Raw genomic sequence first — 17,835 nt, 5'->3', positions numbered from 1 at the left:
GGGCCCCTTTCATTGTTAGTGTGATGTAATTCACATCAAAGATTTTCTATAGAATTGTTTCATTTTTCCAAGTTACATATTAAATATTATGGAGAGCAGTATGTCTATGGGTTGGTAAATCAGCAATTAGTATTTTCCATCTGCAGCTTAAATCCCTAAGGCAAGAAAGAGCTTACCTGTGACAGAATATGCAGGGACTCAGTGGGTTGGTGCTGTCTAAGTCTGGATTCTTAGAGTTTGCACCTTCCACATTTTACATGGAATCATTTGGCTGGGAACCCTGAGCCAACCTCAGTCCAACAGAATCTCAGTATCTGGGGGTGAGGCCTGGGAATCCATTTTGTAAAAACTTCTCTAGGAGATGCCAGTGAAAAACATGTGGGAGGCCCAGGAAACCGTGGAGAGGTCAGGAGCTAAGAGTCAGCGGCATAGGCATGGTGGCAGAACTAGGAGCTAATAAAGGCTCAGGGATCAGCACATATTAAAAATATATTGAATCTTGGCCGGGCACGATGGCTCTCACCTGTAATCCCAGCACTTTGGGAGGCCGAGGCGGGCAGATCACTTGAGGTCAGGAGTTCAAGACCAGCCTGGCCAACATGGTGAAACCCTGTCTCTACTAAAAATACAAAAATTAGCCAGGCGTGGTGGTGGGCGCCTGTAATCCCAGCTACTCAGGAGGCTGAGGCAGGAGAATCGCTAGAACCTGGGAGGCGGAGGTTACAGTGAGCCAAGATTGCACCATAGCACTCCAGCCTGGGCGACAGAGCAAGACTCGGTCTCAAAAAAAAAATGTTTATATATATGCACACATATGGAGAGAGAGAGAGAGTCCTTACTATGTCCCAGGCATGTTCTAGGGTATCTTTAGGCAAAGACCCTCTCATGGCACTTGTATTTGGGAGAGACAAGACAAACTAATTAAAACAAATGAAGAAGTTAATTCCAAACACTGATAAGCATTATAAAGATAATAAAACCAGATGAGGCATAGAGGTTGCTTTGGATTAGCTAGGTCAGAGAAGAACTCCCTCAAAGGGAAAATATTAGCACTGAAATCTCAAGGAGATGAAGGAAGGAGCCATTTGGAGGCCAATGGCAGCATCTTAGAGGCAAAGGAAAGAGCAAGTGTGAAGGCCTGAAATCCCTGAGCAGGGAAGAGGTTCACCCACTGCTGTTCCCTGCCTGCCCTGCTTTTCCTGGGGGTGAAGAGACAAAGAGGATGACCCCCAAGTTTTCACTCTGTTATGATGTCCCACTAGTATGCCCTCAACTTAAGGACTAATATATTCTGATTGGTTGGATCCATTTTTATTTTGTTAGCTTATCAGAATTTCATAACTATAAGTTACCATCTCTATCTCTACCCTAAAATTGGTTATTGAACAGAACAATGCACCACTTGAGTCCAGGAGCTCCCGCCAAGCTTGTCTGGCAATCAAGACTTCAGAAGATACAGGCCTGTGTGAGTATGGCCCTTTAAGCCTAAGTCATGACACTGCTCTTTGTCTATCTGCATTCAGTGGTTCAGGCCCCTGTCCATGGCTGGTGTGACCTTTGGTGACATCCCCAGCCTCAACAGAAACCACTTCTCACTAAGCCAGCTTTACTGTGTTCCCAACAGCTAGCATGCAGGGATGCCTTTTTCCTCATTTTCATGTAAATGTGCTATTTCAAATGCTCTCCGAAGCAAATAGGCTTTTAAGAGCGAGCCTGAGAACCAAACCACGATTTATTTCACAGTTCTTCTGGAAAAGAGGCTTCTAAGAACCAGATGCCCAAATGAGAAGAGCATTTTGGGTCACAGCCCGCCTGCAAGTTAGGATCTGTAACATAAGAGCCAGAACACCAGATAGGCAGAGAGAGCCTGCCTGGTTTCTGAACTGAGTGAGGCAAATGTGGAAGAAATTCTAAACCTTGGGGGTGGGTTCTACTTTTTATAGCCATTCCCCTAGGGGCATTACAGAGACCTTACAGACCTAAGGATTAAGAAGATTAATGGAGTCGATTTGATACCAAGTTTCATTTCTCAGCCTTTTCTTTTAAATTTATTATGCTTTTTTCATTCAAAATAAGGATTGAGACTTTGTCCCCAAGTAAGTTTCTCAAATGGCTACATTACTGAGAACCCAGACCCAAGCACAATGCTGTAGTGGGGGTGGGTAGTGGGCTGGCTTCAGCTCTGACAAATTGTGGGGGCTGATGATCTCCTTTCAGGGGCGGGGTGTGCGGTGCTGGGAGGGATGTCGGTGAGTAGAAGGGGAATGGCCTCCCTGTGGGAGACTCCGGGGCCGGCAGTCCTTGCCCAGTTCCTCCCTCTGCTTCCTCCCACTCCTCCACATGCGCAAAGGGCTCTCACAGCAGCATCTGACCCTCTGGCCTGAGTCATTCGGTGTACTTGCCTAGAAGGTTCTTTAGCTCTGGGACTCACAGGAGTAAGAAGCTCAGAAAAGCACAGTGAGTCCCTGCCCAGCTCCAGGAAGCAATCTGAAAAGTCTGGTCTGGTCACCAGCAGATGACAGTTCCTTCACTTAGAGCAATTTTGCTAAGCACATTTATTTGCTTTCTCTGGAAACCTTCAGCACTAAATGTGTTGGTATTTCCACCTGAGAAAGTATTTAACTGCAAAAAATAGCAGAATAGCCAACAATAATAGAAATACTATGAGAAAGAAAATGCCTATGGCTGTAATCCCACAGGAAAGCTTGACATCAGATAGCTTAACTCCCCTTAGAGATGGCGGGTTTGCACACGTGGTCTCCTCCGAGCCTTCAAGTTTGTGCAGGTTTTCTTTGTACCATGTTACGAAATGAATATTCGAGCAAGTGCAGTCCAGGGGGTTATGACTTAAATTAATGGTGCTCTGCTGGGACAAGATAGGGAGGAGACGGGGTGAGATGATGTTAATGCTGTTGGCAGCCAGATTGAGGTAGATTCCCTTAAGATGGCTAAGAGAATCAATGCTGTCGCATGTCAGGCTGTTGTGGCTTAAGTCTACATGGCTCATTTTTCCCAAGCTGTGGAATGCTTGCTGGTCTATAGAGAGGAGACCACAGGAGGATAAAATCAGAACCTCCAAGCTGCCCACGGTCTGAAGTAGGTTGGTCTTTGTGATAGTCCCATCTTGAAAGTGATTCCCTTTTAAGTTGAGATGCCGGAGAACTGGTAGGCCTGCTAGAAGATGCTGATTGCTGGTATCAAGGAAGCAGTAAGTGAGATTCAGAACCTGAAGGAAATGGAGGTTTTGGAAGGGACTCTGTGGAGCATTAATGTGTAAGCGGGTAAATGCCAAATCGAGGAGTTCTAGCTGAGGACATTCTTTGAATGCCTGACTCTGGAGACCAAGAGGCTCATTGTGGCTCAGGTTTAAGGTTTGCAAGTGGGACAGGTTTTTGAGTTGCAGACTGCAGCAGTCAGAAGCCTCTATGTCATTATGGCTTAAATCAAGTGTCTGAAGGTTTCCTAGTTTCTCCAAGCAGCCAACACCAAGGTGAAGTTTCTTCACGTTGCCTCTGATGTAGAGGTGTGTAAGGGAGGGGAAATTGGCAGCACTGATTTGACACAATTGGTCAAAATGATTTACACTGAGAACTAATTTCTTGAGCAAGTTCAGACCCTTAATCCCAGAGGGTAACCCTTTCAAGTGAGTTGCTGTCAGATCCAATTCTTGGAGTTGGGTGAAGCACTGAAATGTGGTGGATGAGATGTCAGAGAAGTGGTGTTTCTGCAGGTTGAGGCTCTCAACAGACATTTCACAGAGTCCCTTGAGCATGGCTGAACTAATATCTTCGTCATCAATGTCCTCAAATGTTCCCAGCCAGAGAGACTGAGTAGTAGAGTTCTGCAGACCATTGAATATAACAGACAAATTTGGAGTTCCTCCAAAGTTCAAACTTTGGAAGACTGTTGAATCAAAAGCCCCAAGCTCAATACCTTTAACGTTATTGCCATTGAAGTTCAGGTTTAGGTTGATGGCCTGCTCCAGAGACCTCATGTCTTCTCTAGAGATGTAGTGTATAGCATTATTCTGAAAATCCAGTACTTTCAGATTCCGTGCTGGGAAGTCTTTGGGGAACTTAATGGAGGAAATATGGTTGCTTCCAAGATACAAGCTTTCCAAGTTTTCCAGATTGTGCACTGGAATAAACTCGAGATTGGATATTCCCGTTTGGATTAAGAAAAGATGCTTCAGTGACTTGGGCCCATTAAGCGATGTTTCTGCCATGAATATCAGGGGATTTCCAGTTAACACAAGTGTGCTTAATTGATGATGGCTTTGAAAAGTGTCTTCATGTATCCAGTTAATCTGGCACCTTGAAAAGATAGTCGTATTTAACAATAATTCATTTGAAAAAAGTAAAAAAATACTTTACAGTGACACACATTAACAAAGTCATCTTTTGTATCATTCAAAATCAAATATAAGAACTTTCTTCAATATCAACATACGGCCTATTGAAGGAATTAATGAGTAGCCTCACTTCTGAACACTCCAATCTAGATTTTTTTCCAGGTATCTCACCCCTTAGATTGAACCCTCAGAGGTTTGTGCCTGTATTCTAATGAACCATGGGTCATTTGATTGTGGCAAAAATCAAATTATTATTTACTGTTTTAAGTAATACAAAATATATCATATAGAATGCATAATAGATAATATATGGTATAAAATACATATATATATATATACATACAAAAATCTGTGTCATCCCGGGCAAGTTACAACTTTTCTCAACCTCTGTATTTTCATCTGAGAAAACCATCCTGGTATTGCACCTAAAAATACTGGATTACACACCCACACACACAGATGGCCTCCTCATCTAACCATAAGTTGGATGATACCATGCACCATGGAACCTCACACTGGTGGTTTTAAAGATGAAGCGGTAGTATGGATGTGGACATTCTGTCCACAGAAGCTGAAGTTGAAGGACAAAATAGAAGAAGTAGAACTGCCGCAAAGGGTGCAGACTGCAGGTACACGCAGAGCCTGTCCCCTCCTACACACACACACACACACACACACTGTATAGCCCTTTCATTTTCTTCCCTTATTTTCCTGTAATACTTCTTCCTACTGGTTCTCAAACACTGGCTCAGCATGTGGAATCCCAATTATGCCACTACAACAAAATAATGGAACTCATTTTCCAATTTGTAGGGGGGGAAAGTAGATGGTGTGCTTTTCTCCTAGAAATTTTTCTTAAATGTCATTACCCAAAAATAAACTATGCCAAAATTTAGCATAGTTTGGCATCTGATTTAGTGCAAGATTATTTTCATTTTTGCTATCAGTATTCCTTAGAACTGCTTGAACAGTGCTATTGATGCAACTGGTTTGAGAGCAATCCACTTTCCTCTCCGTTGGTTGATGTTTATTTAAATTACATTTCACCCACATAGAAGTATTTCATGGGGAGGCGTAAACATGTAGTATAAGCAGATTGTCCCTGGGCCCCCCAAAAAGGTCCTGCAAATAAATTAAGCACATACTGTATTTTAACTTAAATAAAATAAAAGAGCATACAAATAACTCAGATACATACCTAGTTAAATCCAAAAAGGTAAGATTCATGAGTCTGCTGAAGGTTCTATTGTGAATTGTAGGCAAAAAATTAAAGCTGAATTCCAAAAATTCTGTTGTGTTTGGTAGAGTGTCAGGGATTTCACTGAGACCTAAATTTTCACAGTTATATGTTTTGTTGGCTTCTTTCTGATGGGAGAAACAAAGTAAATTAATATTAGACTTAATAATTTTATAGGCTGTCTAGCAAAATTATATATGTTTTACCTTCCGAGCGGCAATCGTACTTCTAGTAATCTTTACCAAATATACACTTGCCAAAAACAAGATGATGAATGCACATTGTTAACTGTAGTACTTTTTTTGTAATAGCAAAATTGACAATAACCAGACTATTCATCAATATAGGACTACTTGAACAAAACATGGTATATTCACAAAAAGGAATCCTCTAAAACTGAAAAAAATAAAAAAAACCTCCATATATTGATATGGAGTGATATCTGGGATATATTTCAAGGTGAAGAAAGCAAAATGCAGAACAATATATGTAGTGTATATAGTATACAGTATGTAGTATAATGTACAGAGTATGCCTTTTGTGTAAGAAAGGTGTGTGTGAATTTTCTTATATTTGTTAAAACAAACCATGCAAAAACCCAAAAACTGATTGCCTTTAAGAAGAGGGAAGAGACCAGCTAGAAGAGCAGGGATAGATGTGAGACTTCTCTGAATGCACTTGGTTTTACAGTTTTGATTTTGGTTGAATGGAAATGTTTAATTTCAGTTTGAAACAAACAAATCGACCTTAGATAAGCATCACCAAAATAAGACAATCAAACATTACATACTTTTGTATGTGAGATAATGTGAGGTATACAGCATTGTCTATGAAGTATTCTTGCCAAAAAAATAATTAAACTTGAAACTCATCAAGATTTTAGGTTTAACTTCACATCTCAAAGTGATATAGTGGATTTAAGTGGGACATTCTATGGAACAACTGACTTTGTTTTATCTGTGTGTGTGTGTGTGTGTGAAAGAGAGAGAGAGAGAATGAGAGAGGAGATAGTGCTTGTTAAAAGATACAGAGATATAAGATCTACTTAAGAGACACAGCCATCAAATAATAGAGTAGCCCTCATTTAGATCCTGATTCAAATAAAGCAGTTCAAAAAGGCATTTTATAGACTGTCAGGTAATTTTGAATGAGGACAGTATTCAATGATATTAAGGAATTCTGGATTTTGTAAATGACAGTGGACTTGTGGTTATTTAAAAGAAATGTTCTTATTCTTTTGAGAAGCATATTTAAATATTTAGGAGTAAAACAGCATGATGTTGGAATTGGCTCTAAAATAATCTGGCAAAAAAGGAGGAGAGGAATGTAGAGATGAAGTGAGTAGGCAAAATGCTTATGATTGTCGAATATTGAGATTCTTTGTTACTATTTTTGTATATGTTTAACATTTTTTCTTAACACAGTGCTTAAAAAAACTAGCAGGGTGGCATAGACCTGAGGCCTTGCAATCTTGAAGTATGAATTAATTTTAGATCTCTGTATTTGTAGGCTTTTGGGCACAACCCTACACATAAGTACAGGTAACTTCCTCATCCTGTGCCCCAGGGTAGTCATGTATTCTGAAGCCTGCCAATCATGTCCTAACACAAGTTATGTGTTGAACTAAGTAGGTAAAAATGGGAAGTGGTTTTTTAGAAGCCTGTAGAACTGTGGGGTCATTATTTATCTGGCTAATGCTTTAAGATGAAGGGTAGTGGGGAAAATAGGAAGGTCTGACAGGGCAGGTATGAAAGTCTGATGGAGTATATTTTGCCTGTGGAGTCTCCCTGGAAAGATATAAATGATCTCTAGGGAAGTTCCTGCTATGCTATGAATATGTCCTCCAAAGTTCATGTGTTGAGAACTTAATTGCCATTGTAATACTAAGAGGTGAGGCCTTTGGGAGGTGATTGGATCATGAAGATTCCACACTCATGAATGAATTAATACTATTATTGCAGGGTGAGTTAGTTATCGCGGGACTGGACTCCTGATAAAGCGAGTAAGTTATTGGGTGGCCGAGGTAGGCAGATCACAAGGTCAGGAGTTCAAGACCATCCTGGCCAACAGAGTGAAACCCCGTCTCTACTAAAAATACAAAAATTAGCTGGGCGTGGTTGCGCATGCCTGTAATCCCAGCTATTCAGGAAGCTGAGGCAGGAGAATCGCTTGAACCAGGGACTCAGAGGTTGCAGTGAGCCAAGATTGCACCACTGCACTCCAGCCTGGCCACAGAGTGAGACTCTGTCTCAAAAAAAAAAAAAAAAAAAAAAGGTTGGGGGTAAGTTAGGCCTCCATTTGCTCTGTCCACATGCTTGCTTTCACCTTCCTCCATGGAATCACACAGCAAGAAGGCCCTCACCAGATACCAGAGCCAGGCTCTTGGACTTCCTAGCTCCCAACTATGAGAAATAAATTACTTTTCTATACAAATTACCCAGGCTGTGCCATTCTGTGAAGCAGCAGGAAACCGACTAAGACAGTAACCTTGGAGGCACAAGAACAGGGACATCCCAGGACCTTGGGCCAGCTCTCAGATCATCTCAGGCTCCAGGTGAGTTCATTCAACCTTCCAGCCCCTGCCTTTCCTTGACACATAGGGGTTCACCAGAAGCCCCACTGAGACTTCCCTGGGCTGGAAAAGATCTACTCTGTTACAGACTCCAGATCAGTGGCTTTTCTTATGCTGAGTTACAAACAGATCTGCTTAGTGAGAAACAGAACTGCACACATCTTGCTTTGCTTTGAAGCAGGAGGCTTTTGAGATGTCACCATTGTAACCTCATTTTCTTTCACTCCAATTTCTGCTTAGCGATGCACTTTCTTGTAGCCACAGAACATGCTCATCTGCAGAAAGTCACCAGTTTTCTTTGATATTGTGACATTATAACTGTCACTGATGAAAATGCTTTATTTATATGTCCTTGTAATTTATTCTTCATTTTATAGACCCAAAGTCCTCCAGGCACTGCCACAAATCCACATAATGTCCTTGAAATGCACACTTTGCATTTAAAACTTAGATTTAGCTGACTGGTGGGGGAAAAAACCACGTGTTGCCAGACCTATCCTCAGTGCCCATGAATATGGACGACCCAGAGAGAATATGTATGTGCAGCTGCTGCCCCAATAGTTGCAAAGGTGCTGATTAGCTTAGAGGAGATATTTTTCTTTTCTGGTCTCCTTTGGCATAACTGATGTCACATACGGTTGGAGAAAAGGGACTTCCTCAGTTTGTCTCACTCTATTCCGGCCCTACAGCAAAAGGCTCAATGCTGTCATTTCCCTCCTTCTCCTGAATATATAAGTGCCCATGATACCTAAATTATTCTGTGCCTCAGCCTTTTGTGTGCTTTACTAAGCACTTTACTGCACTAATGTGATGCAGAAGATTGAGAATCCAGGAGGAGCTCTGCTAAGCCAGTGGCCTGAGTGAGCTCCTTGAAAATAGAAAGCAGGTAAATGAAGTAGCTTGGTTTCAACCCAGTGAAAAACTGATAACGAGTGGATGACGCTACCAAGAGGATCAAGGAGGCCACCATGAGCCTGTGCCATAATATTGAATCATCTCTGGTTAGGTGAAAATGGCAATAGATCCTGTGCCTTTGATTTCTAGGAGAAAGAGGCAAGTGACAAGAAACACAGCTGATAAGAGAGTTTAGAAACCAAACACATTTTAGAGAATGTCTAGGGCTCAGCATACACGTAACCCTTCCCTTATAGCTTTTATAATAACAATTGTATCATCAAAATGGCCACGATGATAGAGGCACCAAAGCACCACATGCTCTGGAATTATCTAGGAAGCATTAGATTGTTTTCAGACTATTGTAATTTTTTAAGGCAAAAGGTACACACACATGCACACACACACACTATTCTTCACATTCTTTTTGATTGAGAGTACACTACTGACATCATGACCCTTAAGCCCTATACACCAATGTTTATATATCCTAAAAACAAGGATATTATGACTATAGTGCCATTATGAAATTCAAGATATTTAATATTGATACAATGTAATTATCCAACATACTGTCTATATCCAAATTTTGCCAATTGTCCCATTATTGTTGTTTATAGTAATTTTTGTTTTTCCAATCCAGGATCACACATTGCATTTAGTTGTTGTATCTCCTTAGACTCCTTTAATCTGAGACAGTTCCTCAGCCTTTGTCTTTCGCAACATGAATGTCCTTTGAAGAATGGAGGCCTATATTTTGCAGAATGTCCCAGTTATGGGTTTGTACGTTCCTCATAATTTGACTCTGGTTACACATTTTTGGTAGAAATACTGCATTAGTAAGGGTGTGTCATTCTCCCTATCAATATTCAAATGAAACATTTTTGAGCATGAGTTCTGATAGCCAGGGTTCCAGAACAGCACAACGGTAATGCAACAGAGAGTGAAAGGACAAGATGCAGAGAAGGAACACTGGGCCCCAGCAGACAGCATGGCTACCGCCAGGACCATGTGCTTCTGTTACTTTTTCCAGGCAGACACCCACTACCATTGCAGTTTCTCGTATCTCCACATGACCATTTCCTATAAACCCAGCCTTCTCTTCCTAGAGAAGTCTAGAAATGTGGTCAATTTCCAAAGTCCCTTTCTCACCTCTCTGCTTCTGCTGGCTCCAGTGCAGATGGGACTTCTTGATGTGAACGCACACAGCGAGTAGAGCTGTGGCAAGGCCACGTGGTATTCATGAGAACTGCCTCATGCCCATCACTATTCTAAGTCAAGGGGCATTCGCTTGGGACCCACTGTGCACTGGGACCTGTGTCATCTGCTCTGTCTCCAGCTCTGTCTCAGACCTGTGCTCCCAGAGCTACATCTGTATTTGCAATCCCTTTTCCCTCTAGGTATTCATTTGCATTTTTTCAATCAGGCTCTTATTTTCCTCCCTTCTGCTGTATATCTAACTCCCTCTCATCCCACTGTATTTTCTTTCCTTGCAAGTGTTGAAACATTTTCTAATTTGGAACTCTGAATTTCACTCAAGTGCTTATTCTCCTTTTCGGATTTCTCATCTGCGCTTGACACACGCAGCAGCCACCTCCCCATGCATCAGAAGTCTGGGACACTGACCTCCAACGCTTCCTCATTAATCATGCCTCCATCCAAGATAGAGCAAGTCGACTGAGCCAAATCCCAGAGCAACAATTAGTCTCTGAAAACAAAACAAACACTCTCTAGAGAGCACATTCCTGTAACTTCGTTGTCAATCTGATTCCTCCAGGCAAAGGGCATTCCAGTTGCATGCACTTTATTTTCTGTTTGTCTGTAAAGTCAGACTGCTTGGGTTCAAATCCTAGCTCTCAACCACCAAGCTGTGTTCTCTGAGCCTCCCTTTTCCTCAAATGTAGATTGAGGTTAGGAACTTCACCTTGCAAGTTTACTGTGAGGATTAATGCGATAATGTGTGTCAACACTAAACAAGAAGAGTTAGCGTTTAACTGGATCATCACAACCTCACATCATTATCGAAAGCTATTGGGAAGCCCTTGTGTCTATGAACTTGGAGTTCCTTTCAAAAAAGAGCTCTGCTAACCAGTCCCCATCCCACACCTAGGGACTGAAGGGCTCACTTCTATTACAGTTTTGAGGGAAAAGGATGGCCAAGCTGAGCTCACTTGAAAAGGGGAGGCATGCCCACATTCCCAAGTAAATATTTCAAGAGTGCATCTAAAATGATACCACAATCCAAATCACAGAACACGAATTCCAGCTGTTCTTTGCATATTTATCAGCTTCCAAAGACTTGATACGGGTCCTAATATTTTTGCTTAAGTCACACATATATAGGGACACAAACATTCACAGAGAGAAAGAGAGACAGAGAGAGAAAACATGTAGCATTTGACAATGGAAGAATCTATGTAGCCTGTAGGTGTTCACTGTAATAGTCTTAGTACTTGCAGGTAGGTTTGGATATTTTTCCAAACAAAAAGTTTTATTTAAAAATTAATCTTGACTCCCACTTGTATGTAAAAAACGAAAACAATTTTGATCCATCTAAATGTGAAACCTAGAAATAGCGAATAAATACAAAACAATAAAGCTTCTAGAAGAAACATGGGATAATATCACAGTCTTGAGATAGGCAAAGATTTCTTAAACAGGACAGAAATGTACTGAAAATACAGGAAAAAAATAAGTTGAGGTATATTAAAATTAAGAACTTCGGGGCCGGGCACGGTGGCTCACGCCTGTAATCCCAGCACTTTGGGAGGCCGAGGCGGGCAGATCAGGAGGTTAGGAGATCGAGACCATCCTGGCTAACAAGGTGAAACTCCGTCTCTACTAAAAATACAAAAAAATTGCCAGGTGTGGTGGTGGGCGCCTGTAGTCCCAGCTACTTGGGAGGCTGAGGCAGGAGAATGGCGTGAACCTGGAAGGTGGAGCTTGCAGTGAGCTGAGGTCACGCCACTGCACTCGAGCCTGGGCGACAGAGTGAGATGAGACTCCGCCTCAAAAGAAAAAAAGAAAGAAAAAAAAAGAAATAGTACTCCGTAATTTATAAAGAAAAGAGGTCTAATTGGCTCACTGCTCTGCAGGCTCTACAGGAAGCACGGTGCTGGCATCCGCTTGGCTTCTGGGAAGGACTTGAGACGCTTACAATCATGGCAGAAGGCAGACGGGGAGCAGGCACGCTGCATAGTGAAAGCAGGAGAGAGAGAATGACAGAGGAGGTGCCACTCTTTTCAATGACCAGATCTCAGGAGAACTCATTATCACCAAGACAGCACCAAGCTGTGACGGAGCTGCCCCCACACGCCTCCCACCAGGCCCTACCTCCACCACTGGGGATTAAAATACAACATGAGATCTGGGCAGGGACACAGATCCAAACTATATCAGATCCCAAGTGGCAAACTGGGCCTAAATTTTAAATAGAGCCGAGCAGCCACTTGCTGACTAGAGGTCACACATGTACTCTGAGTTTCTGAAAACCCCCATCTCTGTTTAATTTTGGAACTTTCTGATCTCACCTGAACCAACCAATCAGGGCTCAGCTTTATCAACCAGTCAGGGTCCATCTGCGCCAACCGATAGAACTAAGCAAGTTTGAATCCTTCCGCTGCGTAAATAAATTTGATTGGGAAGCTGAGTGGGAAAATTTCTCTCTATGGAGGCCAAGTTCCTCATTTGTTCCCTGGAATGCACCTTCCAAAGGCTACGTGCCAAAGGCCGTGTCTCCTCAGTTTGCGAACTGTTCATTGGAATAAAGTCTCCTTCCTCAAATTCCACCTCAGAGAACTTTTATTCACAGGCTGAATAAGGTAATGGCGGTCACATGAACATGCAGACACTATGTGGTTAATTATGCATGAGCTGAAGGGGGAAGAAGAAAAGAGGAAAGGAAAGCAGCTTGGAAGGGTGAGTAAAGTTCGGGGTAATTTACCCTTGAAAAACGGCCAAACCCTTAAGTCAAAAGCAAGAGTTTATTCTTTTAGCCACCCCTCCTTTTATCCCTTGCCAGCAGCCTGGAAAGTTCCAGACTCTCAGGAATAAGTTCCATTTTTCTTTGCATCCCCCAGCTCCCTCCCTAGTGTCCACACAGTAGCAAGGGCTCCCTAAACAGCCTTCGAATCTTGTTCTTGAGAACTCACTCACACATGATAGATGAAACAAAAGAAAATACAGATCTGATGCTAACTGAATAGCTGACAAGTTCATTTAAAATCAGACTTCTTTCAGAGGGAGGGCTGCAGGAATGTTGTTGTATTGGAAGGTTTCAGTTTCATCTGGCTTATCCAAAAAGGAAAGACTTTGCTGCCACACAGGGCTAGGCTGGCAGGCCCTAGAACACTGAGCACCACTCCTGAGACATGAATAGCACTGAAGGCCCCAGAACAGGCAGCCAAAGGACTAGGGGGCCTCCCCCTGATGCAAGGATTTCAAAGTTAAACTTGTAGGTGTATAAGAGTGGGGCAGTTAAAACAGCCTGCTTCCCAGCGAGGTGGAATTAAATGGTGATGTTATCCTATTGGAGGCTGTCTCCTGGAGGTGATAACCTATGTTCCTGATCACTGGGGGGATGGTGCCCTTATTCCTACCCACTTGTCATGCCTCCCAAATGTCTGTATGACATTGACCTGAAACCACCTTTGCAAAATTATGACAGCAAGAGAAATATGACATAGTTGACTCCATCTTACTTCTAACCTCCAGTTTCTCCTTGGTCATTCCTGGGTGTAGACCAAGCTGAATTTGGGATGAATTTAGTTTATACTTTAACCTTAAAGCAAGGATGGTAATAGCCCTTCTTAAAACAAAAGCACCTTTTTAAAACTAAAGAAAGGCCACCCGTTAAGGATTATGAGAGGGGATTGAATTCGCCTAAGATGTTGGCATAGTTACTCCTTACTGTTCAGGAGTCATGTGGCCAGAGGTCACAAGATTTGTGACTTCCCCAATTACTCCTGTAGATAACATCACTATTATAGAATCTAAGATTTTTTTTTGACATATCTTTCAGACTAACCCCACCCAGACTCCTGGCTCACCCCATCCTGCGGCCTCACCCAGAGGTGGACTCAGAACTGAGGACCATTTTCCAAAACCTTATGACTTCTTCCCCAACCAGTCAACATTTGCCATTCCCGTCTACCCTGCCCTCCAAACTATCCTTGAAAACTCCTAATCTCCAAGACTTTGGAGTGATTGATTTGAGTAATAACTCTGTCTCCCACCTGGCGTGGCCAGTCTCACATCAATTAAACTTTCTTTACTGCAATGCCATAGTCTCAGTGGATTGATTTTGTCTGGGCAGTGGGCAGGAAGAACTTGTCGGGCAATTACAGACCTTCCAACCTGAAGGGTGAGGGGACAGCCTTCTGGGGCTGATAGAAATGTCTTACTCTTCTCCTTCTGTTATGGGCTGAATTTTCTCTCCCCCACCACCAAATTCATATGTTGAAGTCCTAACCCACAGGACCTCAGAATGTGACTGTATTTAGAGACAGGGCCTTTAAAGAGGTCATTAAGGGAAGCTGAGGTCATATAGGTGGGCCCTAATCCAATCTGACTGGAGTCTTTAAAAGATGAGGACATTTGGACAAACAAGAAGACACCAGCGCTCATGCACACAGGAAAGGCCATGAGAGGACACAGAGAGAAGATGGCCATCTGCATGCCAGGGAGCGAGGGTGCAGAAGAAGCAAACTCTGCCAACACCTTGATCTTGAAATTCCAGCCTCCAGAACTGTGAGACAATCAATTTCTCTTGTTTAAGTCACCTAGTCTATGGTATTCAGGGTTTTTTTGGTTTGTTTTTGTTTTTTGGTGTATTTTTTGTTTGTTTGTTTTAAGACAGAGTCTTGCTCTGTCACCAAGGCTGGAGTGCGGTGGCACAATCACGGCTCACTGCAACCTCTGCCTCCCGGGTTTGAGTGAGTCTCCTGCCTCAGCCTCCCGAGTAGTTGGGATTACAGGCATGTGCCACCATGCCCAGCTAATATTTGTGTTTTTAGTACAGATGGGGTTTTGCCATGTTGCCCAGACTGGTCTCAAACTCCCAGTCTCAAGGCATACACCCACCTTGGCCTCCCAAAGTGCTGGGATTATAGGCGTGAGCCACCACGCCTGGCCCAGTCTGTGGCATTTGTTGTGACAGCCCAAGCAAAGCAACACACACCTTCCCAGCCTTCATTTCTCATTGGCATGATGCCTCCTCTTGGCCTGCTGCTGATTCCATCCTAATGCCAGACCAACAAGGCTCTGCTCACCCAGCTCTGAGCCTTACCCCAGTGCTGGCTTTGCTCTGCTCTTCCTGATCCTCTGATCTCCTTCTAGTCCTGCCCCAGGGCAACTCCACATCTGGCTACTCCTGGCTCTTACTCTTCTTTTTACCTCAACCCAGACCAACAGCTCACCAAGCCACCAAGACTCATGGTTCCTCCTGTATGCAGCCCTTGTCTGACAGGCCACGTGGTATTGATCACTTGTGGGGTCAGAGAAAGTGGGAGGAAGTTTGAAGCATTTTAGAGGATGGCAAGAGACGGAGGCCCTTCTCCTTTTTCTCTCATTATCCCCTCCAAGAACTTCCCACAGGTTGATAAATATTGCTATGGTCCAAAACAGAAGGTGCAATTTGGCTCTATTCTCAGATTTTCCTCCTATGGGTTAGTAAAACAGATGGAAGGCTGTCCAAGTCAAGGAGAGAGCCAGACTCATTCAGAGTGATCTTTTCAATGCTCGAAAACCTGGCACAGCCCTGTCTTTACTAATTCTCACCCTGAGAGGAGACCAAAGGACTCATTGAGATAGTGGCCATGTGAGAGTGGGGATGTTAAACCAACAGCTCCCCTAGGTTGAGGCAGGTTTAGGAGTCTGCTTTGTGCACACAGACCCTATTAATATCTTATGACCCACTTGGGATTATTTGGGTGGAATTGTTTGAAGAGGAGAAAAATTCTCATTGCTTCCTATTAAGATGCCACCAGATGATCCCCTGGCAGAGTTCTTTGGCTCCTTTCTCACAATAATGAAAAAATTATATATACACCTTATTTCCTTTTTAAAGACACTAGATATTGGGATGCCAAGGCTCAGATAGGACTGCGTGCTAAATCTCAAAATTTTCAGACAGTTTAATCTGCATAAAGACAAACAGTTTGGACTCACCTCAGTGCACATCTGATCCCAGGAGGTGATGACTTTACAGCCGGCAGAAAACAGCACCACCCAAAAGAAGCAGCTGACGTCAAACGCCATCACAGGACCGGTGCAATCCTAGCTTGGTGGGTTTACCTAATGCTTGGAGCTGAGAAATGGAATCAAACTGTGAAGGCCCTGGCAATTTGGCAGCCAGAGAGGTACTCAGAAGGGTGATCTTGGAACAAGAAATGCTGTTGACTGCTCAGCATTCTGTGGCTCTGTGCTGAAAAAAAAAAAAAAGGAAGTCCCTTTTGCATACCACCCATCTTTGCCAAAAATAACTGAGGACCCAGCCCCAGAATGGCCCGTTGCATTTCCTGGCACTGAACATGAATCAGTTGTGCAGTCCTTTTGAGCTGATCACACACACTCTCATTGTGATGGTTCCAATTGACTTTATGCCAACTTCAAGCATTTGGCCAACTCCAACAGCTTCTGGTCCTTTTCCCCGAGAGAGGCTGTGGAAGCTCTACTCACCAAGGAGGCCACTTTCTTAGTTGTCCTAGGTGAGTGAATAGAAGAGGTGTCAGAGAACATGGAAGGGCAGAGCACTCTGCGGGGGCAGACTGAAGAACTGAGCCCTTCAGTGGCACCTGCTGAGCTGGGAACTGGAGCAGGAGGGAGCAGGCTTGAGAGTGTATCTGCTCCTTGAGCCTCAGCTGCTGCCTTGGCCACCTTGTCCATCCCCACCTCTGGTCTTCGTATAGGGGGAAGATTACTTCATCTCTTGACCTGGCGGTTCAGGCTTGTTAAAGAAGTTGGGGTGAACTCTCTTGTTCCCTCCTAACCTGGCCTGGGGAAGTAGGGGACACTGCCATAGATAGAGCAGCCTGGCTAAAGGAGAGTAGAGTTAGGGATGCCAGCCTTGGCTCTATTTCTTCTTAGAAATAGCTTTGAAGCAGGATTACAATTACCCTTATTATGGAGCAAGATGTGGCAATGATTAAAGAAAGCCAAAGTTCAAACATTCCTCAATAGGCTGCATTTAGCTACCTGTTCTGTCTGTTCTTCAACCCGCTGGCATACAGGATATATTTGGTGTTACTGTTCTCCCACTCCATTTCCAAGAGCCCAGTTCTTAGTATCAGAGTTCACAATGGCTTAACTACTGCTACTACTACTACTACCACCACCACCACCACCTCTACTGTATTACTATGATGAATCAAATGACTATAGTATCTGCCATTTATTGAGTCCTTACTATGTGTCAGACACTGGGTCAGGTTTAATGCAGTTTTTTTGCTGCATTTTCCTATCCTCGAATATTTCCATATATTCTATAAAAGAGATATTATTATTTCCCTCATTTTATAGATGTAGAAACTGATGCTTAAGAGAAATTAAATGATCTCTCCAAGCCACACAATTAGAGAGTGGTAGATTAGGGCTTCAGATCCAGAAAATCTCACTGCAGAGACTATGCTGCTACTCTTCACAGTTTAAGAAAGGACTTTGCCTCCTGAAGGAGCTGAAGAGTAGATGGGGCGAAGAATGTTGTTCATCTGGAGATTTCAGAAAAGATGCTAAAAAGCAGAGGGGATTGGAGGAAATATGTACTTGGCAGTCTGCTAGGCCTGC

At 43.1% G+C, this 17,835-nt stretch overlaps 1 protein-coding gene across 2 annotated transcripts; it reads right to left on the bottom strand.

Moving 5' to 3' along the window:
- Positions 1-2,023: 2,023 nt before the first annotated feature.
- Positions 2,024-16,545, bottom strand: CD180 (CD180 molecule). Of its 2 annotated transcripts, none has more exons than XM_004058760.5 (3): positions 16,222-16,545; positions 5,550-5,716; positions 2,024-4,313 (listed from the first exon to the last, which is right to left on the bottom strand). In XM_004058760.5, exons 1-3 carry the CDS (start codon positions 16,309-16,311, stop codon positions 2,585-2,587), a joined length of 1,986 nt encoding a protein of 661 aa, XP_004058808.2. In that variant the 5' UTR covers positions 16,312-16,545; the 3' UTR covers positions 2,024-2,584. The 2 variants fall into 2 exon arrangements, with proteins under 2 accessions (XP_004058808.2, XP_055223611.1); XM_055367636.2 differs by lacking the exon at positions 16,222-16,545 and adding an exon at positions 12,140-12,553.
- Between the last annotated feature and the right edge of the window lie 1,290 nt (positions 16,546-17,835).

The sequence above is a fragment of the Gorilla gorilla genome, chromosome 19, assembly GCF_029281585.2.
Source record: "Gorilla gorilla gorilla isolate KB3781 chromosome 19, NHGRI_mGorGor1-v2.1_pri, whole genome shotgun sequence".
Lineage (NCBI taxonomy): Eukaryota > Metazoa > Chordata > Mammalia > Primates > Hominidae > Gorilla > Gorilla gorilla.
This window is presented reverse-complemented; position numbering and strand designations above follow the sequence as displayed.

Bases quoted from the DNA above. Each gene is read 5' to 3' on its own strand.
- CD180 (XM_004058760.5), bottom strand. From the start codon at position 16,311: ATGGCGTTTGACGTCAGCTGCTTCTTTTGGGTGGTGCTGTTTTCTGCC. The intron at 5,717-16,221 runs GTGAGTCCAAAC...TTCTCCCATCAG, and splicing joins GGGATCAGATGTGCACTGAG to AAAGAAGCCAACAAAACATA. The intron at 4,314-5,549 runs GTATGTATCTGA...TATCTTTTCAAG, and splicing joins ACCTTTTTGGATTTAACTAG to GTGCCAGATTAACTGGATAC.